Source organism: Bombina bombina, chromosome 5 (genome assembly GCF_027579735.1).
Source record: "Bombina bombina isolate aBomBom1 chromosome 5, aBomBom1.pri, whole genome shotgun sequence".
Taxonomy (NCBI): Eukaryota; Metazoa; Chordata; class Amphibia; order Anura; family Bombinatoridae; genus Bombina; species Bombina bombina.
Window position 1 is genome coordinate 105843435 of NC_069503.1, and position 26584 is coordinate 105870018.

General features: G+C 38.5%; 1 protein-coding gene across 1 annotated transcript in view; it reads left to right on the plus strand.

Moving 5' to 3' along the window:
- Positions 1-4963: 4963 nt before the first annotated feature.
- LOC128661363 (oocyte zinc finger protein XlCOF6-like) overlaps positions 4964-26584 on the plus strand; it is a 58500-nt gene continuing 36879 nt past the window's right edge. The window contains exon 1 of the mRNA XM_053715627.1: positions 4964-6314. Within this exon, the coding sequence (XP_053571602.1) occupies positions 5219-6314 (1096 nt within the window). The 5' untranslated portion in view covers positions 4964-5218. The remainder of the gene's footprint in view (positions 6315-26584) is intronic.

Here is a 26584-nt window from a genome sequence, read left to right on the forward strand (position 1 = left end):
AATAAAGTGAGTGGCTTGTTTTGCTCTATTCGGGGAATATGTATTCACTAACATAACTGGCCTACCATACAGCAGTCCCAATAGAGCTAAATATCTCTCCTTGTTGTCTCTCTCTACCTGCTGGAGGTGGAAGGGTAAAGATTTGTGAAGTAATATACTGACCTCTGAGATCTTCTTAGTGGCATGGCTACTATGGTGGTGAATAGGATAGGTGATTGCAAAAAATGAGGGCTCCTGTCCAGCTAAATATTGAGTTTCCTGTTCTCCAGATCTTCCAATTTGTCTTGTAGCTGGATGATTAGTAGATCGTGAGTCTGGGCCGTGGTTTGCAGTGTAGATATCTCAGATTGGTTAAAATAGTTGTCCTCCCCCAGGGCCTCCACTCGATTACCAATTTCCATCGTCCTTTCTGAGGCCTGCCAATTCCTGTTTGATGCAGTCACGTACCTTCACTACCAAGCTGTCTAGGTTGCTTTTAGATGGGATAGTGGCCATAAAAGCTTTGGAAAGTTGTATCGGCTCCTCCATAGCACTGTCTTCATTGTCTGAGGCCTACATGACAGGCTTTGATGGCGTGGTAGAGTCAGATGTGGCAGATTGTGAGTTTTCTGTTATTTTGAAGAAGGAGCTTACAGAATTGTGTACTGCTGTTACCTTTTTAGCCTGTTTATCTGATTTTGGCAGCCTTCTTGGCGGCATGTCTAGAGAGAAGAGATGCTCCTCAGATCTCCACAACAACTTGGGTTCTTTATAGTGAGTGTACAGTCTTTTTTTTTTTCGATAGATAGAATTTTTCCTCACTGAAGTTTTTGTGAGCTGTGATAGTGCTTGTTTGCAGACACTACATCTGCGCAGCAGGTAATAAGTATGACATCACATTAGCTGCATTTAAGTGTTTGCCAGAATAAAAGGCCTCATGCGTGGCAGAATAACATATGTGTGGCTTATTGATTATAGGGGCATCTATGCCCTTGTTATGTCTCTTTATGGTCCAGTAGATAGTATGTCCCACAGCAGCTAGTGTTTTCCTGCACAGTGCATGTCCAGTATTTTCTTGACAAAGTACCAACCTGTCTAGTCAGGGGATCAGGTGAGGCTGGATCCTCGGGTGGTAACGTTTCTTAGATGGACTATGATTCATAAGGCAGCTTTTCAGGCCGGCCGGTGTCTGTGTCACCTACATCATGCTTAAAGATGGTGGCCGCGATGTAGGTCTCAACCCAGAGTGTCTTAGAAATGCAGGTGTCAGCTGCTATTGCATTTTTCCTCTGGGTCCAGTTACCTTTCCAGTTGTGAGCAAAGGTAGTTTGATGACTGCAGGCTTGTAATTGTCCTATCTTTTAATGATTATGGGCATCGGCTCCCGGAGCTCACTTAAAGTGTGGCCATACCTCTCGGCAGCCGATTCCACCCCCCTGGTTTCACTTTTTAACAATTATTATTCCGATGCTAAACCTTGTTCTAGATATTTCACTGCATCACAAATCGTTTTCATTTTTTAAAAAAAAGGTAAAGATCAAGAGCAGATAACCTCATATAGACCAATTTCACTTCTTAATAGTGATTATAAAATTATGATGAGTATTATTGCTGAGCGGCTAAAATTATTTATTGGCCCCTGATACATAAGGATCAGGTAGGCTTTATGCCAGGCAGAATTTCTACACGTAATTTACAGAAATTACAATTGATTTTAAATAATGTTTCACCTTCTAACGCTGCATTAATCTCAATTGATGCAGAAAAAGCCTTCGACTCCATATCCTGGGATCACCTGTTTACAGTTCTTCCTAGGTTTGGAGTTGAGGGGACTTTCCTTGACTTCGTACAGCTAATTTATAATTCTTCAAATTCTTCCATCCTGGTTAATGATACCCCCACTCTATACTTTTCCTTTATATAAAGGCTCTAGACAGGGCTGTCCATTGCCCCCTTATCTCTTTAATTTGGCATTGGAACCACTAGTAATACACGTAAGGAAAGAGATTGAAGGGATTAAATTAGGGCATAGAAAAATCACTACACTACTCTACGCAGATGATTTGCTAGTATTGATAGCTAATACTGCTAGGAATATTCCATTGATACAAATTCTTCAAGAATTCAGTGCATTCTCAGGTTACAAAGTCAACACTCTCAAATCAGAAATCTTCTGGCTACACAAACTCAAAGAATCATAGCATTTGCATAATTTTAAAGAGGCTAAATCAAACTTTGTTTATCTAGGGATTAAATTGTCCAAAGATAGCAACAAATGGTATGATCTCAATTATTCAACAATCCTCCTCAAAATTAAGTATGATTTAGACACCTGGTCTAAATTTTACTTAACATTATCTGGTAAAATTAACTTGGTCAAGATGTTGATTTTCAATAAACTTCTTTATTTGATGCAAAACCTCCCAATTATAATAAAACAGAAAGATATAAAAACACTTAAAGGGACAGTTAAGTCCAAAAAAACCTTTCATTTTTCAAATAGGGCATGTAATTTTAAACAATTTTCCAATTTACTTTTATGTACAATTTTGCTTTGTTCTCTAGGTATTCTAGTTGAAAGCAAACCTAGGAAGGCACATATAATTTCTAAGCCCTTGAAGGCCGCCTCTATTTTATTTACTTTTCACAGCAGGGGAGAGCAAGCTCATGTAGGCCATATAGATAGCATTGTGATCACGCCCATGACTAGTGGCAGACACTGCACTTATTGGCTAAAATGCAAGTCAATAGATAATTACTAAAAATGCAAGTCAATAGATAATTACTAAAAGTCATGTGATTAGGGGCAGTCAGAAGATGCTTAGATACAAGTTAGTCACAGAAGTAAAAAGTTTATTAATATAACAGTGTTGGTTTTGCAAAACTGGGGAATGGGTAATAAAGGGATTATCTATCTTTTTAAACAACAAAAATTCTGGTGTTGACTGTCCCTTTAATCAATTATTTCTACATTTTATTTGGGGGGGGGAAGGAACGCTATCACGCTTAAACTCTTCCTTTCCAGGCAACATGGTGGATTGGCATTCCCAGACATCGAGACTTATAATTTAGTAAGCGTTTCAAAAATCGCAATTGACTGGCTAATGGGTGCAGACTATTTTTTGCAGATTTGGTCATGGAAGAAACCTTGGTTAGACCATACTTGCTGAAAGCTCTGCTACATTGTAATTTAGACAAATGCCCAACTAAAATTAAACTTTTACCAGGTATTTATAATGTAATCAGGGCTTGACATAAACTACTAAAAAATAAATTGCGCATTAATTATAAATTTTCAAAATACTTGACAATAGTGGTTAGCCCCAATTTTATCCCAGCTGTGAACTCCCCTATCTTTAATAACTGGGCACAGAAAGGTTTAGTATATCTGGACCAGTTAAGAGAAAAGCGATCCGGGGCCTGTAGATCATTACAAGATTTATCCCAAGAGTTCGAGATTTCTAATAAGGCTTTTTTTCCTTACTTCCAAGTTCGTCGTTTTCTTAAGGAATTTTTATATTACCCTGCAGCAGAGCAGGCATGGAGTATTCTCCAGCCTTCTCTTTTTTTTTTTTAAAGCAGGGAAACATGGGCTAACTATATTGTATAAAACAATTATGAGTCTAAAAGGGAGGGAGAATGTGGTAAAAATAGCTGAAAAGTGGCAGGTTACCCCAGAAATCATATATAAAAGCTTTACGCTGGCAGATGCAACAACACTTTCTAATTCATGGCAAGAATCGCACATTAAACGTATAAATAAATCGTATATTACACCAAGTATGAAAGCGAAATGGGATAACTCAGGTGTCTTATGTCATAAATGCAAAGCATTAAATGCAGATCTGAAACATTGTTTTTGGAGTTGCCCTAAGATTAGGAAATTCTGGCACAAGATTAATGATTGGATAAATAAAACTAACAAAAAGTAGGAACAAATAAAAATATACGCCAATTAAAATGCGGTTTTAATGGTTGGTAAGTTACTGATTCTGAAATAGTGGAAATCTAACAAATCCCCTAATTTGGTAGAGTTCATACACAAACTTAAAAACTAATTGATCATGGAACAAATGAACATGTCAATAAATTCAGAAACACAAGTTAAGTGCTTTTTGCTTAAATGGCTGAACCTTATTATTTGTTTCCCTAAGGAAACACAAGTTGAGTCAATCAATGCTGACTTTAATTACTGGGAAAATAAAGAAGATAACTCCTTAAACAAATATAAACTATTATATTTATATTTGCATCTTTTAAGAACATTTTTTTTCAACACCTGCAACTCTACATTCCCCTGCCCTCGCTCATGGAACAACCATAATTACACTTACGCCTACCTTGTTCCCATGTGTATAACACCAACAACTCCACCAGTAAGTGTTCCCCACCCCTGATTTGTGTGCTTAATTTAACAGTGAGTATTATTAAAAGTAATACAGTTTTTGCCTGATTTATATAAATCAAACAACTTCAAATGCAAGCTAAGAGTATCATAAGATCACAGCTCCTTAGCCTTTCAAAACGGCTCACACTGATTATTAGTCTGTGATGATTAAGACCTCATATTCTCACCCAACTGGTTGAGCATGAGCTGGGAGGCCTTTATTTGCACTTGCTTGTGCAATGTTATATGAGGATGGTGGAAGCCTCCTCTCGACCAGAATGTACTTGTTCCTTGGCTGAGAACATTTTCCACCCACACATTGTTTAATGGGGCCTTTAACTAGTTTTGAGTAATCCGTGTTTTAGTTTATTATGATGTAGAAATATTTACATTATTTGTATTGTTTTAATTTGTGTTTTACAGGTAAATCAATTTAAAAGTTAACACAAAGACTTTTTGGAGTGTAAATAAGTAGGATTTTTTGTAATAGAGGGATTCCATTATAAAGAATAAACTTTCTTTATTTTCTTTATTCCTTTATCTTTTTATGTAGACAATCACTTTAATAGTTCATATCCATTTTTCATTACAGGAAGCATCAGTCTGATACCACCAACTCCAAAAGTCTAAGACACTAACATTGGGGATATCACAGCAGATATTTAAAGAAGATGGTGAATTGGCAGGAACTGGGCAGCAATCATTATGTACAGAGAGTAATTTAGTCATCAAACAAGAGGACAACATTTATGCGTTATCTAGTGAAATTATTATCCCCGAGGATAAACCACACACATTTACGGAGTACTCAAAACATTTTTTAAAGAAGGGAAACGTCTTAAGTCTAGCCAAATGATTCCTATAAATAAGAAACCATTCAAATGCACAGATTGTGAGAAAAGCTTCACGTGTAATTTGCATCTCCTTGAACACTACACAGTTCACACAGTTGTGAAACCTCACACGTGTACAGAATGTGGGAGATGTTTCTCATCTAAAGGGAGCCTTATGTATCACAAAAAGACCCACACAGGGGAGACTCTTTTCACATGTACAGAGTGTGGAAAAAGTTTTACACAAAAGAGTAGTCTGAAAACTCATGAAAGGATGCACACAGGGGAGAAACCTTTCACATGTACAGAGTGTGGAAAACGTTTTATACAAAAGAGTAGTCTGAAAACTCATGAAAGGAGTCACACAGGGGAGAAACCTTTCACATGTACAGAGTGTGGAAAAAGTTTTATACAAAAGAGTAGTCTGAAAACTCATGAAAGGATGCACACAGGGGAGAAACCTTTCACATGTACAGAGTGTGGAAAAAGTTTTATACAAAAGATTAGTCTGAAAACTCATGAAAGGAGTCACACAGGGGAGAAACCTTTCACATGTACAGAGTGTGGAAAACGTTTTATACAAAAGAGTAGTCTGAAAACTCATGAAAGGAGTCACACAGGGGAGAAACATTTCACATGTACAGAGTGTGGAAAAAGTTTTATACTAAAGAGTAGTCTGAAAACTCATGAAAAGAGTCACACAGGGGAGAAACCTTTCACATGTACAGAGTGTGGAAAAAGTTTTACGCTACAGAGTGATCTGAAAAATCATGAAAGGATTCACACAGGGGAAAAGCCTTTCACATGTACAGAGTGTGGAAAATGTTTTAAAATAAAGAATTATCTAAAAACTCATGAAAGGAGTCACACAGGGGAGAAACCTTTCACATGTACAGAGTGTGGAAAAAGTTTTACACTAAAGAGTGATCTGAAAAATCATGAAAGGATTCACACAGGGGAAAAGCCTTTCACATGTACAGAGTGTGGAAAATGTTTTAAAATAAAAAGTAATCTAAAAACTCATGAAAGGAGTCACACAGGAGAAAAGCCGTTCACATGTACAGAGTGTGGAAAATGTTTTACACAACTGAGTAGTCTGAAAAAACATGAAAGGATTCACACAGGGAAAAGCCATTCACATGAACAGAGTGTGGAAAAAGTTTTAAATAAAAAAGTTATCTGAAAACTCATGAAATGATTCACACAAGAGAAAAACCTTTCACATGTTTAGAAAGTTGAGAAAGGAATCCGATGCCAGTCAGATATCACAAAACACCAAATATTTACTCACAAAATAAAATGTAAACGCACAGCGTGGAAACCTTTTAAAACTCTCTAAATAGAAGAGTCAAAAAAGGATCCTACTGCAAATAATACTTTCTAAATCCCAGTTACAAAATCTCCATATTGGAAGTGCTGTCCTTTTTGTTCCTCTATATATGTGTACCTCCCTTTCTCTCATATCAATGTTATAGAATCCAAACACCACACAGGAATATACAAATCTGTCCTCAGACTGCCACATTTTACATAAATATTTACCATCAAAGCACTCCCAGTGTTGTTTATTAATATGCCAGAGTTTTTTGATTTACATGGGGGGAGATAATTACATTTACATAATAAAGGAGTCTTTATATAAATAGAGTATTAGAAAATTATATTAATAGAACATCAGTCTCAAATAATTGACATCTTGGAAATATATTTAATGCGCACATCATATGGATAAACTTTTTCAGAAAGCAATAGATGCTTAGGATTGTAAATGTTATATACCAGAGGAATTACTGACGGGAAATTGATTTTATTAAATGAGACACAATGAGCTAGATTACAAGTGGAGCGCTAATTTGCCCGTTTACGGGTGCGCAATAAATAATCAGCCAATACAAGTGGCTGATTTGTTGCTACCGTAAACTTGTGGTAGCAATTAGGGCTTATAAAATTAACCAGAGATCAGATATCTGGTTCATTTTATAAATGTCCACCAAATGCCCCTAAATTTAAGTGTTAGTTTCTTTAAAAAAAAAAATAACAACAAAAAAAACAGCACTTGGCTATTTTTGGGAGCTAAAGTTGGTGGCTGTGCGGTGTTAGAAAAAACGTCACTGAAAAGTATCTTTACATTGCAATCTATGGGAACTGTGTGTTCCATGTAAATATATGCTTTTATACATATACATTATTTGTTATATGTGTATATAAGCATGTCTCACGGCATAACGAAGCTCCCATATGAGCCTATGGAAGTGTGGTCTCGTACAATGTGAAAGCAAGGTGGCATTCGCATTGCACCTCACCTGTAATACCAGAGCACATTTGAGTGCACTGGTATTACAAATGGGAGGGCAAATAACACTTTAACAAAAGTGATATTTTGCGCTCCATTTATAATCTGGCCCAATATCAGTGACTGTTACATTTGTGATCATAATCAGTTGCATTTAAATGGATACACATGTATACTGGATACTAAATATTTATGTTGTGTTTTTGAACTTGATATTATGGGGCCGATTTACTAAGCAGCGAATGCTGCTCACTCAGCATGAGCCGGAAGGCTCACCGGAATCAGGAGTCATAAGACCGCTGCTCCTTAACTCGTCTGCAACCTCTGAGATGGCGGAGAGCAATTATCCAGATTGGATCCCATTGAGATGATTGATACCCCCTGCTAACCCACGATTGGACACGAATGTGCGGGGGGCAACATTGCACAAACATTTCACAAGAAAGGCTTGTGCAATGATAAATGCCGACATTGTATGCTGACGGCATTCAGCGATGTTGGGTGGACATAATTCGCCACAGTGAATCATGTACGCCCGCTGCTTAATAAATCGGCCCCCAAGTCTGATAGATGTTTTTATGTTAGTTAGAAGCCACAAGAACTGATAATAGCACATACTGTATATATAAAGGGAGCATTATATGTCTGATAAATCCCTTTGTATCAAGAGCACAAGTGTTAGGTATATTTATACCATTGTGTGCAGATATCATGTAATGCTGCTGTTTACTATATAATGATATACAATGTTTTTTCATGCAAATAAAAATGATTGGAATCCAGACCAGTATTTTGTGCTTTTTGTATAATTAAAAACCCAATATCACAGAATAATTAGGAATAAATCATCAAATACAGAAGCTAAATCTGACAGTGAAAGTAAAACGCTGATAATTCAGCTAGAGCAGCAATCTTACCCAACTTTCTAATTTACTTCTATTATCTAATTTGCTTTGTTCTTTTGGTATCCTTTTGTTAAAGAGTAAACCTAGGAGGATGATATAAGCTTAGGGGCATGCACGTGTATTTATCACTCTGTGCAGCAGTGTTTATAACTATGTATAACATTGCTATAAATGTTGTTGCAATCTCTGCTGCCTGAAGACACATGCACGCTCCTGAGCTCACCTAGGATTACTCTTTAACAAAGAATCCCAAGAGAACTAAACACAAATGATAATTTAAGTAAATTTGAAATGTCCTGTTCTATCCAATCCATTTAAGTTTAGTTTTGACTTTACTGTCCCTTTAACATTACATAAAACAATATCAAATTAAAGCCTGACCTTCACCAACCCAGATTATTAATCAGCAGCAAGACTTTATATACAGACATTTTCTGTTACACTTTCATGATTCACTTCTGTTATCAAATTTACTTTGTTCTCTTGGTATCCTTTGCTGGAAAAAATATGTACATATCCTCAGCAGTAGCAATAATCTACAGGGAGCTAGCTAGCTGTTAATTGGTGGCTACACACATGTGCATTTTGTCATTGGTTCACCAGATGTGCTTAGTTGGCTCAGAGTAGTACATTGCAGTTTAGAGCTGACTTAAAGTATGTGAATCCCATTGCAGGAGTTAAACACATAGGCTAGATTGTGAGTGGAGCACAAACGTTTGTGCGTAAGTGATAATAGGTTTATAGGGGGTGTATGCACTCATCAGGCTTATTACTGTTATGAGTTGAAAGTAAACGCGATTGCTTGAGCACAATAGTGATTTAGGCTAAAATGATTACCACAACTTCAGAGCTCTGGTTAACGGTTTCGCGCAAAAAAGTTGCACAAAATACATAAAAAATACATTAGAAAGTTTATTTACATTTATATAACATTATCTAAAAATATATACAGTATATTTAAAACAAATAGGTGTTATATGCGTGTGTGTATGTGTATATATATGTGTGTGTAAAATATATATATATATATATATATATATATATATATATATATATATATATATATATACAGAAAAAAGTATGTTACACTCACCAGCAATGTTAACTGCGTCAGACGAAGCATAACTATTCTGTGAAACGCATTAGGCTACGCCCACCTTATGCCATGGAACAGGACACTGATCTGGATACACGCTACACTGTAGCAGTTTGTGTACGCAGCTCCAAAATTGTTACAGTTTGTATCAGCTCTTTTGTTGACGGCCACTTGGTCCTTCTGCCACATTGACTGGCTGCCCTTCTGGAACAATTCAGTGAAGTTCATTATATTACGGACACAGCAAGTTCTTTTCCACTTCTGCAGTGTACTGGTGCATTACACCTCTGTGGTAGTCACACATTTAACTTACCTCATATTGATTGAGGTTATCTGTGTGAGTACCCACCCTGAAGGGGTTGTTGGAAGTGTTTTTTTTTTATTATGGAAGTTTATTAAACGGACTATACTATGAGAAGTTTCTTTGCATGCTTATTTTTTCAGATTGGATGGATGTATATATATATATATATATATATATAATTTGGTTTGGCACACCTTACAAAAAGTTTATATAAAAGTTTTTATATACACATTTTTGGGAGTGCTGCCAATATGACCCAGTAATTACACAAACATTGTGTGACTACAATCCCAATTTCTTTCATGTAATTGGCAAGAGTCCATGAGCTAGTGACGTATGGGATATACATTCCTACCAGGAAGGGCAAAGTTTCCCAAACCTCCAAAATGCCTATAAATACACCCCCAACCACACCCACAATTCAGTTTTACAAACTTTGGCCTAGATTTAGAGTTCGGCGGTAGCCGTCAAAACCAGCGTTAGAGGCTCCTAACGCTGTTTTTGGGCGCCCGCTGGTATTTGGAGTCAGTGATTAAAGGGTCTAACGCTCACTTTACAGCCGTGACTTTTCCATACCGCAGATCCCCCTACGCCATTTGCGTAGCCTATCTTTTCAATGGGATCTTCCTAACGCCGGTATTTAGAGTCGTTTCTGCAGTGAGCGTTAGAGCTCTAACGACAAGATTCCAGCCGCCTGAAAATAGCAGGAGTTAAGAGCTTTCTGGCTAACGCCGGTTTATAAAGCTCTTAACTACTGTACCCTAAAGTACACTAACACCCATAAACTACCTATGTACCCCTAAACCGAGGTCCCCCCACACCGCCGCCACTCGATTAAAATTTTTAACCCCTAATCTGCCGACCGCCACCTACGTTATACTTATGTACCCCTAATCTGCTGCCCCTAACACCGCCGACCCCTGTATTATATCTATTAACCCCTAACTTGCCCCCCACAACGTCGCCGCAAGCTACTTAAAATAATTAACCCCTAATCTTCCGACCGCAAATCGCCGCCACCTACGTTATCCCTATGTACCCCTAATCTGCTACCCCTAACATCGCCGACCCCTATGTTATATTTATTAACCCCTAATCTGCCCCCCACAACGTCGCCGACACCTACCTACACTTATTAACCCCTAATCTGCCGAGCGGACCTGAGCGCTACTATAATAAAGTTATTAACCCCTAATCCGCCTCACTAACCCTATCATAAATAGTATTAACCCCTAATCTGCCCTCCCTAACATCGCCGACACCTACCTTCAATTATTAACCCCTAATCTGCCGACCGGAGCTCACCGCTATTCTAATAAATGTATTAACCCCTAAAGCTAAGTCTAACCCTAACACTAACACCCCCCTAAGTTAAATATAATTTTTATCTAACGAAATAAATTAACTCTTATTAAATAAATGATTCCTATTTAAAGCTAAATACTTACCTGTAAAATAAATCCTAATATAGCTACAATATAAATTATAATTATATTATAGCTATTTTAGGATTAATATTTATTTTACAGGCAACTTTGTAATTATTTTAACCAGGTACAATAGCTATTAAATAGTTAAGAACTATTTAATAGTTACCTAGTTAAAATAATAACAAATTTACCTGTAAAATAAATCCTAACCTAAGATATAATTAAACCTAACACTACCCTATCAATAAAATAATTAAATAAACTACCTACAATTACCTACAATTAACCTAACACTACACTATCAATAAATTAATTAAACACAATTGCTACAAATAAATAAAATTAAATAAACTATCTAAAGTACAAAAAATAAAAAAGAACTAAGTTACAGAAAATAATAAAATATTTACAAACATAAGAAAAATATTACAACAATTTTAAACTAATTACACCTACTCTAAGCCCCCTAATAAAATAACAAAGCCCCCCAAAATAAAAAATTCCCTACCCTATTCTAAAATACAAATATTACAAGCTCTTTTACCTTACCAGCCCTGAACAGGGCCCTTTGCGGGGCATGCCCCAAGAATTTCAGCTCTTTTGCCTGTAAAAAAAAACATACAATACCCCCCCCCCAACATTACAACCCACCACCCACATACCCCTAATCTAACCCAAACCCCCCTTAAATAAACCTAACACTACCCCCCTGATGATCTTCCTACCTTGTCTTCACCATGCCAGGTTCACCGATCCGTCCTGGCTCCAAGATCTTCATCCAACCCAAGCGGGGGCTAGACATCCACTGAAGAAGTCCAGAAGAGGGTCCAAAGTCTTCCTCCTATCCGGCAAGAAGAGGACATCCGGACCGGCAAACATCTTCTCCAAGCGGCATCTTCTATCTTCTTCCATCCGATGACGACCGGCTCCATCTTGAAGACCTCCAGCGCGGATCCATCCTCTTCTTCCGACGACTAGACGACGAATGACGGTTCCTTTAAGGGACGTCATCCAAGATGGCGTCCCTCGAATTCCGATTGGCTGATAGGATTCTATCAGCCAATCGGAATTAAGGTAGGAATTTTCTGATTGGCTGATGGAATCAGCCAATCAGAATATAGTTCAATCCGATTGGCTGATCCAATCAGCCAATCAGATTGAGCTCGCATTCTATTGGCTGTTCCGATCAGCCAATAGAATGCGAGCTCAATCTGATTGGCTGATTGGATCAGCCAATCGGATTGAACTATATTCTGATTGGCTGATTCCATCAGCCAATCAGAAAATTCCTACCTTAATTCCGATTGGCTGATAGAATCCTATCAGCCAATCGGAATTCGAGGGACGCCATCTTGGATGACGTCCCTTAAAGGAACCGTCATTCGTCGTCTAGTCGTCGGAAGAAGAGGATGGATCCGCGCTGGAGGTCTTCAAGATGGAGCCGGTCGTCATCGGATGGAAGAAGATAGAAGATGCCGCTTGGAGAAGATGTTTGCCGGTCCGGATGTCCTCTTCTTGCCGGATAGGAGGAAGACTTTGGACCCTCTTCTGGACTTCTTCAGTGGATGTCTAGCCCCCGCTTGGGTTGGATGAAGATCTTGGAGCCAGGACGGATCGGTGAACCTGGCATGGTGAAGACAAGGTAGGAAGATCATCAGGGGGGTAGTGTTAGGTTTATTTAAGGGGGGTTTGGGTTAGATTAGGGGTATGTGGGTGGTGGGTTGTAATGTTGGGGGGGGGGTATTGTATGTTTTTTTTTACAGGCAAAAGAGCTGAAATTCTTGGGGCATGCCCCGCAAAGGGCCCTGTTCAGGGCTGGTAAGGTAAAAGAGCTTGTAATATTTGTATTTTAGAATAGGGTAGGGAATTTTTTATTTTGGGGGGCTTTGTTATTTTATTAGGGGGCTTAGAGTAGGTGTAATTAGTTTAAAATTGTTGTAATATTTTTCTTATGTTTGTAAATATTTTATTATTTTCTGTAACTTAGTTCTTTTTTATTTTTTGTACTTTAGATAGTTTATTTAATTTTTGTTTATTTGTAGCAATTGTGTTTAATTAATTTATTGATAGTGTAGTGTTAGGTTAATTGTAGGTAATTGTAGGTAGTTTATTTAATTATTTTATTGATAGGGTAGTGTTAGGTTTAATTATATCTTAGGTTAGGATTTATTTTACAGGTAAATTTGTTATTATTTTAACTAGGTAACTATTAAATAGTTCTTAACTATTTAATAGCTATTGTACCTGGTTAAAATAATTACAAAGTTGCCTGTAAAATAAATATTAATCCTAAAATAGCTATAATATAATTATAATTTATATTGTAGCTATATTAGGATTTATTTTACAGGTAAGTATTTAGCTTTAAATAGGAATCATTTATTTAATAAGAGTTAATTTATTTCGTTAGATAAAAATTATATTTAACTTAGGGGGGTGTTAGTGTTAGGGTTAGACTTAGCTTTAGGGGTTAATCCATTTATTAGAATAGCGGTGAGCTCCGATCGGCAGATTAGGGGTTAATAATTGAAGTTAGGTGTCGGCGATGTTAGGGAGGGCAGATTAGGGGTTAATACTATTTATGATAGGGTTAGTGAGGCGGATTAGGGGTTAATAACTTTATTATAGTAGCGCTCAGGTCCGCTCGGCAGATTAGGGGTTAATAAGTGTAGGCAGGTGTCGGCGACGTTGTGGGGGGCAGATTAGGGGTTAATAAATATAACATAGGGGTCGGCGATGTTAGGGCAGCAGATTAGGGGTACATAGGGATAACGTAGGTGGCGGCGGTTTACGGAGCGGCAGATTAGGGGTTAAAAGTGTAATGCAGGGGTCAGCGATAGCGGTGGCGGCAGATTAGGAGTTAATAAGTGTAAGGTTAGGGGTGTTTAGACTCGGGGTACATGTTAGGGTGTTAGGTGCAGACTTAGGAGGTGTTTCCCCATAGGAAACAATGGGGCTGCGTTAGGAGCTGAACGCTGCTTTTTTGCAGGTGTTAGGTTTTTTTTCAGCTCAAACAGCCCCATTGTTTCCTATGGGAGAATCGTGCACGAGCACGTTTTTGATGCCGGCCGCGTCCGTAAGCAACTCTGGTATCGAGAGTTGCATTTGCGGTAAAAATGCTCTACGCTCCTTTTTTGGAGCCTAACGCAGCATTTGTTTGAACTCTCGATACCAGAGTTAAATTTATGGTGCGGCCAGAAAAAAACCCGCGGAGCGTTAACAGCCCTTTTACCGCCGAACTCTAAATCTAGGCCTTTGCCTCCTATGGAGGTGGTGAAGTAAGTTTGTGCTAGATTTCTACGTTGATATGCGCTTCTCAGCATGCTGAAACCCGGTTCCTCTCAGAGTGCAGTGAATGACAGAGGTATGTGAAGGGAGTATTACCTAACGGGTATCTATTTCATAGGTTCTCTGTTATCGGTCGTAGAGATTCATCTCCTACCTCCCTTTTCAGATCGACGATATACTCTTATATACCATTCTTTGTTGAAAAGGTGTTGATTCTCGTTTCAGTACTGGTTTGGCTATCTACTTTATGTAGATGAGTGTCTTTTTGGTAAGTATGTTTTCTTTTATTTAAGACACTCTCAGCTATGGTTTGGCACTTTATATGTAAAGTTCTAAATATATGTTTTGTAGTTATATTTGCCATGATTCAGGTTAATCGGTATATTTCCTTTTCACAGACTGTCAGTTTCATTTTGGGAAATGCATATTAAAAAATATTTTTAAAACATTTTACCGGAAATTTTCAAGTTGACTCTCTTTTTTTAAATTGCGGGCTGTTAGGCTTGCAGGAGCACAAAATGCTATAATTTATTGCTTCATTCTTGGTGCGAGACTTTTTTGGCACAAGAATTACGTTTGTTGACGCAATTTCGTCATTTCCGGCGTCTTAGTTGGCGCAGAGATTTTTCACGTAGTTGCGTCATCTATGACGCTCGTGTTTGTTGCAGACGTTTTTGGCACCAAAAAATATTTTGTCAGTTGTGGGCGTCATACTTGGTCCTAGATTTCTGACATTATTTAAGTCTTTATTTAATTTTGCTTCTGGTTTCCAGAGGCTTATTTTGTTTGCATTTTTTCCCATTCCTGAAACTGTCATATAAGGAAATTGAAACTGTTCCTGTATCAGAAAACACTGTTGGATTCCTGATGACTGATATCAGTCCTACCAAAGCTAAGTTCATTTATTTTAATGTTATGAATTTTTATCTTTAGCTATGGTTTGTAATAAGTTATCATGATAAACTTTTACATGCAGAAAAAATGTCCATCAGTATTAATGCATTGTCTATTGCTATTCTTTTAACATTTTATGTACAAGATATACCTGGGAATTTATAAGATTATTTTTCTGATTCCATTCTGAAGGCTTTGTCTGCCATCCCGCCTTTTAATAAAATGTAAAGGTCTTTTTTTAAACTTCTCATTTAGTTGATAAATTTTCAAATGACCGACAACATACTGAATTATCCTTCTCTGATGACGATTTATCTCATTCAGAATATCCTTCATCGGATATTGACACTAACAAATCTACTTTTTTACTTTTAAATAGACATTTGTTCTTTGTTGAAAAGGTGTTGATTATTTTGGATATTGAGGAGACTAGTCCTCTTGATTTTAAGGCTAGCTAACATTTAAAATTCTGCTTATTAACCTCCTGTGGTTACTTCAGAGGTTTTTTCCAGTTCCTAATTCTGGGGAATGGAATAGGCCTGGTTCTTCTTTTATTCCTGCTTTAAGGTTTTTAAATTGTATCCTTTGCCAGCAGTTAGTTTGGAGTTTTGGGAAAAGATCCCCAAAGTTAATGGGGCTAGCTCTACTCTTGCTAAACGTACTACTATTCCTATGGAAAATAGTATTTATTTTAAAGATCCTTTAGATGGGAAACTTGTATCTTTTCTAAGGAAAATTATTTTATTTTCAGGTCCTTTTCTTAGGCCTGCAATTTCTTTGGCTGATATTGCAGCTGTTTCATCTTTTTTGTTTGGAAACTTTAGTGCAACAAGTATTGGTTTATGATTTGTTTAGCATTGTCAACTTGATTCAACATGCTAATAATTTCATTTGTGATGCCATTTTTTGATATGATCAAAATTGAGGTTAAATCTATGTATTTAGCTATTTTAGCTGACGAACTTTGTGACTTAAATCTTGGAATGCTGATTTGATTTCTAAAATCCAGATTTCTATTTTTCTTTCCTTCCAAGGTAATAAATTATTTGGTTCACAGTTGGATTCAATACTTTCAACTGTTACTCTGGGGAAGGGAGTTTTTTTGCTTCAAGATTAAGTTCTAAGCCTATATTAGTTTTTGTTCTTAATGAGGAACAGAAACCTAATTCTTCCCCAAGTAACATGTTTCTTATTGGAAGCTTTCTTCAAAATGGAATGAATTCAAACCATTTAAGAGATCAAAGCCAGCCCCCAAATTCACATGAAGGTGTAGCCCCTATTCCAGCTTATCTGGTAGGGGGCAGGTTAAGATTTTTCTAAAGTTGTTTGGTTCAATTTGGTCCAAACTTCTTAGATTGGGGTACAGAATAGGATTCAGAGTAAGACCGCATGTGAGAAGTCTTTTTCTCTCTCACATATTCTAGCTATTCCAGTAAAGGCTCAGACTTTCCTGAAGTGTGTTTAAGAACTGGAGTTATCTGGGGTATTCATACCAGTTCTGTTTCCGGAACTGGGTCTGGGTTTTTTTTCAGAACTATTCATTGTCCCAAAGAAGAAAAACTTTTGAATTGTAATGTTAGAGTACCATCTTTCAGAATGGTGATTATAAGTTCTATTCTGCCTTTTGTTTAGCAAGGGCATTATTTGCCTACAATAGACTTACAGGATTCATATCTTCATATTCTGTTTTCATTCAGATTATTTTCATTTTCTGAGATTCTCTTTTTTAGACAAGCATTACCAATTTGTTGCTTTTCCTTCTGGCCTAGCGACAGCTCTAAGAATCTTTTCAAGGTTCTCAGTGTTTCCTTATTTGGACGATATCGTGGTACTTGCTCAGTCTTTTAGTTCTGCAGAATCTCATACAATTCAACTTCTGTTGTTTCTTCAAATACATGGCTGGAGGATCTTTTTATCGAAAGCTCCTTGATTCCTCAGACAAGGGTCACCTTTTTTAGGTTTCCAGATAGATTGTGTCAATGCCTTTGTCTCTAACAGACAAGAGACAATTTATATTGGGTTCAGCTTGTCGGAACCTTCAGTCTCTATTATTTCCTTCAGTAGCTATATGCATGGAAGTTTTAGGTCTCATGTCTGCAGCATTGGATTCAATTCCCTTTGCTCATTTTCATATGAAACCTTTCCAGTTTTTAATGCTGAATTAATGATGCAGGGATTATTCTAGGATATCACATGTAATATCCTTGAATCCCAATATTCAACTATCTCTGACTTGGTGGTTAGATCACCATAGTATAGTTCTACGGGTCTCTTCGGTTCATCCAACCTGGACTATGATCACAACAGATGCGAGTCTTTTAGGTTGGGAAGCTGTCTGGGAATCTCTGACAGCACAATGGGTTTGGAAATCTCAAGAGGCGAGATTACCATTCAATATTTTGGAACTCCGTGCGATTCTCAGAGTTCTTCAATTTTGGCTTCTATTTGAAGAGAGAGACGTTTATTGGTTTTCAGACAGACAATGTCACAACTGTGGCGTATGTCAATTATCAGGGTGGGACTCTAAGTCCTCAGGCTATGAAAGAAGAATCTTGGATACTTGCTTGGGCAAAATCCAGTTCCTGTCTAATTTCTGCAGTCCATATCCCAGGTATAGACAATTGGGAAGCGGATTATCTCTGTCATCAAGCTTTACATTCGGGAGAATGGTCTCTTCACCCAGATGTGTTTTTTCAAATTGTTCAGATGTGGGGGCTTCCAGAAATAGATCTGATGGCATCTCATCTAAACAAGAAACTTCCCAGATACCTATCAAGGTCCAGGGATCCTCAGACGGAAGTAGTGTATGCATTGTCACTACCTTGGAGTTTTCAACCTGCCTATATTTGTCCGCCTCTAGTTCTTCTTTTAAGAGTGATTTTCAAAATCATCATGGAGCAATCGTTTGTGCTGCTGTGCAATATCCCTAATAAACACTTATGGATAAACAAATATTTTGTGTGTAGTTATTCCTATTTATGCAGTTATCAATGGTGAGTGAAAACTGATACCTCTTAGGAATAACATGAACAAGTAATGAGATGGAAAGTGAGCTTGTAGTCACAGGTATTAATGATGATGTATACCTGGACTTTTATATATCACTTCAATGGTTAAGCGCTAGTTTAAGTCTCTGAGTACAACATGTATTAGAGAGTTAATGTGACAGGCAAACACAGTAGTAAACAGTTTCTTCTGTATAATTGTAGATTATAGCAGGTATTAATATGACAGGAAAACACTGTAGTAAGTAATTCAGTTAGGCATTCGAACTTGTAGTTATTCTTATTAGAAGTTATATACAAATGTTTTAAGGCAGTCTCTTATGCTAAATACTTGCGTATAAATCGTTAAGGCAAGGAAAGTTGGGAACAGGTCCGGTATAGTTGAGAGGAGCTGAGATGTTGATCCGTTAGCGGAGGTAACACTCCGTGTTCATCGTCCCTGCAGACTGCGTTTCTGACTTCCGTGTACACACGCTGAATTAGAGATGACGTCAGAGTGCTGTGAAAATCCTTTGGTGTGAGAGGCGATCTGAATGTGAAATCTTTAGTAGTTTGATGAATGGTTTCAGATTATAGTAGAATGAATATAACGAATTTGGTAAGGATATTGTTTGTCTGAAAAGAGTTTATCCAATCTGTTGAATTTAGGAAATAGGTAAAAGTTGCAGTAATTTGCATACAAAGAGAGAAGCGCTCTACCAGGAACGAACAACAGCTCAGTGGCTTGTTCTATGGCGATTTACCACCCGGAAGCAGCCTCTTTTAGACCAGTGTGCTTTTCACAGAAGAAAACTTTCCTGAAGTATATCAGTCTGATCCCGCCAAGTAAGGTCAGTCCAGCCCCGAAATACCAGGCAATTCTCCTCTGAACAAGGAACATGACAACCCCAGACGATCGTTTCGGCCTCCTATGGGCCTCGTCAGTGAGGTGCAGCCACATTCCTCTAAGCACACTGGGCAAGGAGTCCACGTCTGGGTTACTCTATAATATATAGTTCTTCTCTGTGAAAGGCACATATTGAGCAAAAAGAGGCTGCTTCTAGGGTGGTAACTAGCCATAGAACAAGCTATTATGCTATTGTTCGTTCCCAGGTTGAGCGCTTCTCTCTTTTTATTTATGCAAATTATGACACTTAGGGAAGTCTCCCTAAGTGTGATGCGGTAATCCAGACGTGGACCCGTTGCTCAGTGTGCCTAGAGGGATATGGCTGCACCTCACTGACGAGGCCCACAATAGGCCGAAACGTACGTCTGGGGTTTTGCTATTTCTCTTGTTCAGAGAGGGATTGCCTGGTATTTCGGGGCTGGACTGCACTGTTAAGTCAGGATCAGACTGATATGCTACAGGAAAGTTCTTCTCTGTGAAAGGCACATATTGAGCAAAAAGAGGCTGCTTCTAGGGTGGTAACTAGCCATAGAACAAGCTATTATGCTATTGTTCGTTCCCAGGTTGAGCGCTTCTCTCTTTTTATTTATGCAAATTATGACACTTAGGGAAGTCTCCCTAAGTGTGATGCGGTAATCCAGACGTGGACCCGTTGCTCAGTGTGCCTAGAGGGATATGGCTGCACCTCACTGACGAGGCCCACAATAGGCCGAAACGTACGTCTGGGGTTTTGCTATTTCTCTTGTTCAGAGAGGGATTGCCTGGTATTTCGGGGCTGGACTGCACTGTTAAGTCAGGATCAGACTGATATGCTACAGGAAAGTTATTCTCTGTGAAAGGCACATATTGAGCAAAAAGAGGCTGCTTCTAGGGTGGTAACTAGCCATAGAACAAGCTATTATGCTATTGTTCGTTCCCAGGTTGAGCGCTTCTCTCTTTTTATTTATGCAAATTATGACACTTAGGGAAGTCTCCCTAAGTGTGATGCGGTAATCCAGACGTGGACCCGTTGCTCAGTGTGCCTAGAGGGATATGGCTGCACCTCACTGACGAGGCCCACAATAGGCCGAAACGTACGTCTGGGGTTTTGCTATTTCTCTTGTTCAGAGAGGGATTGCCTGGTATTTCGGGGCTGGACTGCACTGTTAAGTCAGGATCAGACTGATATGCTACAGGAAAGTTCTTCTCTGTGAAAGGCACATATTGAGCAAAAAGAGGCTGCTTCTAGGGTGGTAACTAGCCATAGAACAAGCTATTATGCTATTGTTCGTTCCCAGGTTGAGCGCTTCTCTCTTTTTATTTATGCAAATTATGACACTTAGGGAAGTCTCCCTAAGTGTGATGCGGTAATCCAGACGTGGACCCGTTGCTCAGTGTGCCTAGAGGGATATGGCTGCACCTCACTGACGAGGCCCACAATAGGCCGAAACGTACGTCTGGGGTTTTGCTATTTCTCTTGTTCAGAGAGGGATTGCCTGGTATTTCGGGGCTGGACTGCACTGTTAAGTCAGGATCAGACTGATATGCTACAGGAAAGTTCTTCTCTGTGAAAGGCACATATTGAGCAAAAAGAGGCTGCTTCTAGGGTGGTAACTAGCCATAGAACAAGCTATTATGCTATTGTTCGTTCCCAGGTTGAGCGCTTCTCTCTTTTTATTTATGCAAATTATGACACTTAGGGAAGTCTCCCTAAGTGTGATGCGGTAATCCAGACGTGGACCCGTTGCTCAGTGTGCCTAGAGGGATATGGCTGCACCTCACTGACGAGGCCCACAATAGGCCGAAACGTACGTCTGGGGTTTTGCTATTTCTCTTGTTCAGAGAGGGATTGCCTGGTATTTCGGGGCTGGACTGCACTGTTAAGTCAGGATCAGACTGATATGCTACAGGAAAGTTCTTCTCTGTGAAAGGCACATATTGAGCAAAAAGAGGCTGCTTCTAGGGTGGTAACTAGCCATAGAACAAGCTATTATGCTATTGTTCGTTCCCAGGTTGAGCGCTTCTCTCTTTTTATTTATGCAAAAGTTGCAGTAAGTCTGCTTTACCCATACATTTGCAATTATCAAGCACCTGAGCAGTGCTTTAGTCCCTCCTTTTATAGAAGATCTGATATGTCTCTGAGTAAACCTTAAAGGGACAGATATTACCACATATAAGCTACTAGAGGGGTAATGATATGACAGATCCCTCCCGTCAGGATGTCCTCCTACCACCAATTGCACGTGGTTTCGTTGGATATTTAGCGTGGAATTCAGAAAGTAAATGAGGAGCATTAATGTTAGAGTGTTGTACCCATGAATCTTCTTCTGGTCCATATCCCTTCCAGTGGACAAGATATTCTACTCTTCTCCAACGTATCCTGGAGTCAAGTATTCTTTCAATTTCATAATCCGTTTGATCAGGTTCGGATATGACAGGGGAGTCGTTGTCTTGTGGTTGTATGGTGTTGGTTCCAAGGTAGGGTTTTAAAAGCGATACATGGAATGATGGATGTATCTTTAATGTTTGTGGTAGTTTTAGAGTGACGGCATTAGGATTGATGACCTTTGTTATGGAGTAAGGCCCAATGAATTGGTTTGCGAGTTTTTTACAGGGGACTTGAAGTCTAAGATTTTTTGTGGAGAGTAAAACTCTATCACCAACTTTGAAGGTTGGAGGATTACATCTTTTCGTATCATAATATCTCTTTTGAGATGATTTGGCTTCTTCGAGGTGTTTCTTCAATAGTGTTAGAGATGATTTGATGTTTTGAGTATAATCCATGACTGTTGGATTAGTGGATACAAGGTCTCGTCCAGGGAGAGACTTAGGGTGGTATCCATATGTAGCATGAAAAGGTGATGTTTTGGTGGAGGAGTTTATAGAATTATTATACGCAAATTCAGCTAAAGGTAACCACTCTACCCAGTCATCTTGAAGATGGCTTACATAGCATTGAAGGTACTGTTCTAGAGTTTGATTTGTACGCTCCGTTAATCCGTTAGATTGAGGGTGGAATGCGGTGGTGAGTCTTGATGAGATTTGTAGTATACGACATAATTCTTTCCAAAATCTAGAGGTGAATTGTGTCCCTCGGTCCGACACAATGGAAGTAGGTAGTCCATGAAGTTTTACAATATGTGACATGAATATTTTTGCAGTAGTGATGGCAGTTGGTAAGGACTTTAGCGGTATGAAATGTGCTAATTTGGTGAGATGGTCTATTACCACTAATATTGTGGTGAATTGGTTTGATGGAGGTAACTCCACTATGAAGTCCATAGCTATCATAGACCAGGGAACCTCTGGAATGGGTAAGGAGCACATAAGACCAAATGGTTTATGGTGGTCTTTCTTGTTCTGAGCACAGGTATTACATTTAGTCACGTAATCAACTACATCCTGATTAAGACGTGGACACCAAAATGTCCTTTTGAGAAGTTCCATTGTTTTTACTATACCAGGGTGACCTGAGAGAGGTGTATCATGATAATGTTGTATGAGTTCTTTGCGTAAAGAGGAAGGAATATAGGTCTTGTTGTTATGGATGAATAAACCTGTCTTCTCATCCCTTTCACAAGAAGGTGGAATCTCAGTATCAGATTGCAAAGCATTTATTATCTCAGTGAGTAAAGTAGTGGCAGAGGCAATGATTTTGTGAGGAGCAATGATAAACTTTTTCTCTGGTTCTTCAGTGGTAGGTTCTAGGGATCTGGAGAGAGCATCTGCCTTGATATTCTTAGAACCTGGTCTATAGGTTATCAAAAATTCAAATCTGTCGAGAAAAAGAGCCCAACAAACCTGTCTAGAAGAAAGAGTCTTGTTATTCTTGAGATATTGAAGGTTCTTGTGATCGGTGAAGATGTAAAAGGGTTTGGAGGTGCCTTCTAGTAGATGCCTCCAATGTTCCAAAGCACATTTGATGGCTAACAATTCTTTGTCTCCTACGGAGTAATTTTGTTCTGCATTTGTAAGTGTTCTTGAATAATATGCAACTGGATGTAAAGTAGGATTAGTTAGAGATTGTTGGGAGAGTATAGCACCAATACCAGTATTCGAGGCATCAACTTCTACTGTGTATTGGTAATCAGGATGAGGAAGTTGTAGAATTGGAGAGGATGAGAATTTCCGTTTTAGAAGTTCGAATGCCTCTTGAGCTTCATTGTTCCATAAGAATTTGTGTTTGCCTGTTAGTCTGGTTAGAGGTTTGACAATCATGGAGAAGTTTTTTATGAATCTTCTATAAAAATTGGCAAATCCAAGAAATCGTTGTAGCGATTTTACGGAAGTGGGTTTAGTCCAATTGAGTATAGCAGAAACCTTTTCAGGGTCCATCTTTACTCCTGTGGGTGAAATTATATATCCCAAAAATTTGATAGTATTTACATGGAAACAACACTTCTCCATCTTGGCGTAGAGTTGATGTTCACGTAATCTTGCTAACACCCACCTGACATGTTTGATATGTTCATCTTCGGTACGAGAATAGATTAAAATGTCATCCAAGTAAATTACCACGCACACATCCATGAGATCTTTAAATATATCATTGATAAAATACTGGAATGTGGCGGGTGCATTGGTGAGTCCGAATGGCATGACATTATATTGGAACAACCCATAACGGGTCCTGAAGGCCGTTTTCCATTCATCCCCACTCTTTATCCGGATAAGGTTGTAAGCACCTTTAAGGTCTAATTTTGTGAATATGGTGGCATCACTCAACCTTTCTAGAAGCTCAGGGATGAGAGGAAGGGGGTATCGGTTTTTGATAGTTATAGAGTTAAGAGCTCTATAGTCTATGATGGGTCGTCTAGTTCCATCTTTATTAGTGACGAAAAATATGCCTGCGGCTGCCGAAGATGTACTGGGTGAGATAAAACCCTTTCGTAGATTATCGTCTAGGTATTCCCTCAAGAATTGTAATTCTTTCTGTGATAATGGAAATATTCTTCCAAACGGTATGACTGCACCAGGTTTTGTATCAATTGGGCAGTCATATGGCCGATGTGGAGGAAGATTTTCTGCTTCCTTTAAATTGAATACGTCTGAAAATTCAGCGTACTCTTGAGGTAAAGCTGATATAGCATGATTAATCTGTGTATAAGGAAAACAAGTTGAAGAACAAGATAGAAATGTACGATATAAAATCATACAATAGGGTGCGCTATATTAATATACAAGGTATGTGCGTATAAATATGTGTAAGTGGATTGTGCTATTTGTGTGAGTATTGACACCTAGGGGAATATAAACACTAAAAATATATATAAGATATCTTTTTAAAGTGTACACCTAAGAAACTGAATAGGTCTGGAAAAGTAGATAAGTGACTTCACATAAGCGATGGTGTATATTTTACAAAAACTTCATCCCCTAAAAAAGTGTATACATATAAATCAAGTGATACAGTGTTACTTGTATTTGAAATAAATAGAATATAATGAAATATTATATTATTAAAATATATATATAAAAAACACAATACAAACGATTTCACATATAGTGCAGAGTCATTGATAGATAGATGAAATAAACATTGATGAAATCAATAATTCTGGAAGGCTGCTCCACTCCAAACCGGTGGTAAATCGGTTGAACTGAAAAAATAGAAAACAGAAAGAGAGAGCGCCTAATGGTGTAATATCGTCAAGATCATGAGTGGTACAGGTATAAAAAGTCTCTGCCAAATGGATACTCACAAAGAGCTTGGCACTCGCAAGTAGTGCATATAGGCGGGCTGACCTTTATACAGCAGTCAGTACACTGAATATATGGAAGTCGTAACGGAAATAATGGAGTTGGCACTCCCAAGTAGTGCGTTAGGGCAGGCTGACCTTCATACAGCAGTCAGCGCGCTGATAGTTAGTAGCTGTAGTTGGTAACTGTGGCTGTTATCGGCTTAGGCTTGTCCTCTGCTCACCGGCGTGCGTGCTGAGTACTCAGCTCTAGCTAGGCTGTTAGCGGCACTTCCTCGTCCACATGAAAAATCAAACCCAAGTGTACTATGTTAACGTAACTGGAGGAAGTGTATAATGTCCCTTTAAAGGATTCCAATTGAAATCTTGGTTTATTTAGTACCAGACTTTAATTTCATATTTTCATTCCCAATACGACTACAGTCCTTTGCAGGGCAAACCATTCCGGTTTGCCCTGCAAAGGACTGTAGTCGTATTGGGAATGAAAATATGAAATTAAAGTCTGGTACTAAATAAACCAAGAATTCAATTGGAATCCTTTAAAGGGACATTATACACTTCCTCCAGTTACGTTAACATAGTACACTTGGGTTTGATTTTTCATGTGGACGAGGAAGTGCCGCTAACAGCCTAGCTAGAGCTGAGTACTCAGCACGCACGCCGGTGAGCAGAGGACAAGCCTAAGCCGATAACAGCCACAGTTACCAACTACAGCTACTAACTATCAGCGCGCTGACTGCTGTATGAAGGTCAGCCTGCCCTAACGCACTACTTGGGAGTGCCAACTCCATTATTTCCGTTACGACTTCCATATATTCAGTGTACTGACTGCTGTATAAAGGTCAGCCCGCCTATATGCACTACTTGCGAGTGCCAAGCTCTTTGTGAGTATCCATTTGGCAGAGACTTTTTATACCTGTACCACTCATGATCTTGACGATATTACACCATTAGGCGCTCTCTCTTTCTGTTTTCTAAGTTGAAGAACAGTAAGAGGAATCAAATTTTAACTTGTTTATTGACCAATCAATTGTGGGATTATGTTTTTGTAGCCATGGATATCCCATAATAATAGGATGTATAGATCCTGGAATGATGTCATATGAAATATATTCTTTGTGACCTGTTTTTGTAGTGGTGAGGAGTGGAATAGTGTGATGTGTAATGGGCCCTTTTAAATAGTTAGACCCATCAATAACTTTAACATAAACTGGTATTTCTTTCATCACACAAGGTATTTTATTTGCATTAACAATTTTCTGATCTATGAACATTATGAAAGCACCGGAGTCAATCATAGCCTCGCTCTGGTAGAGGTGTTGGTCCCACTGTAAAGACACAGAAATAGTCAAATGGGTATTTAGTTTGGTAGAGATATTAGTGATACTATAAGAAGTCTTACCCTTCTTTTGACGAATCAGGAGAGGGCATGTAGACACTCCATGGTCTTTGTTAGCACAATACATACATAGGTTGGCTAAGCGACGTCTTGTCTTTTCCTCTTGAGTTAGAGGGCCTTTTATGGTACCAATTTCCATTGCCACTGCTGGTGTGCTGGGTTTATCGTAATGAACAGGATAATGCTTCTTTGTGAAGGTCTCGGGGT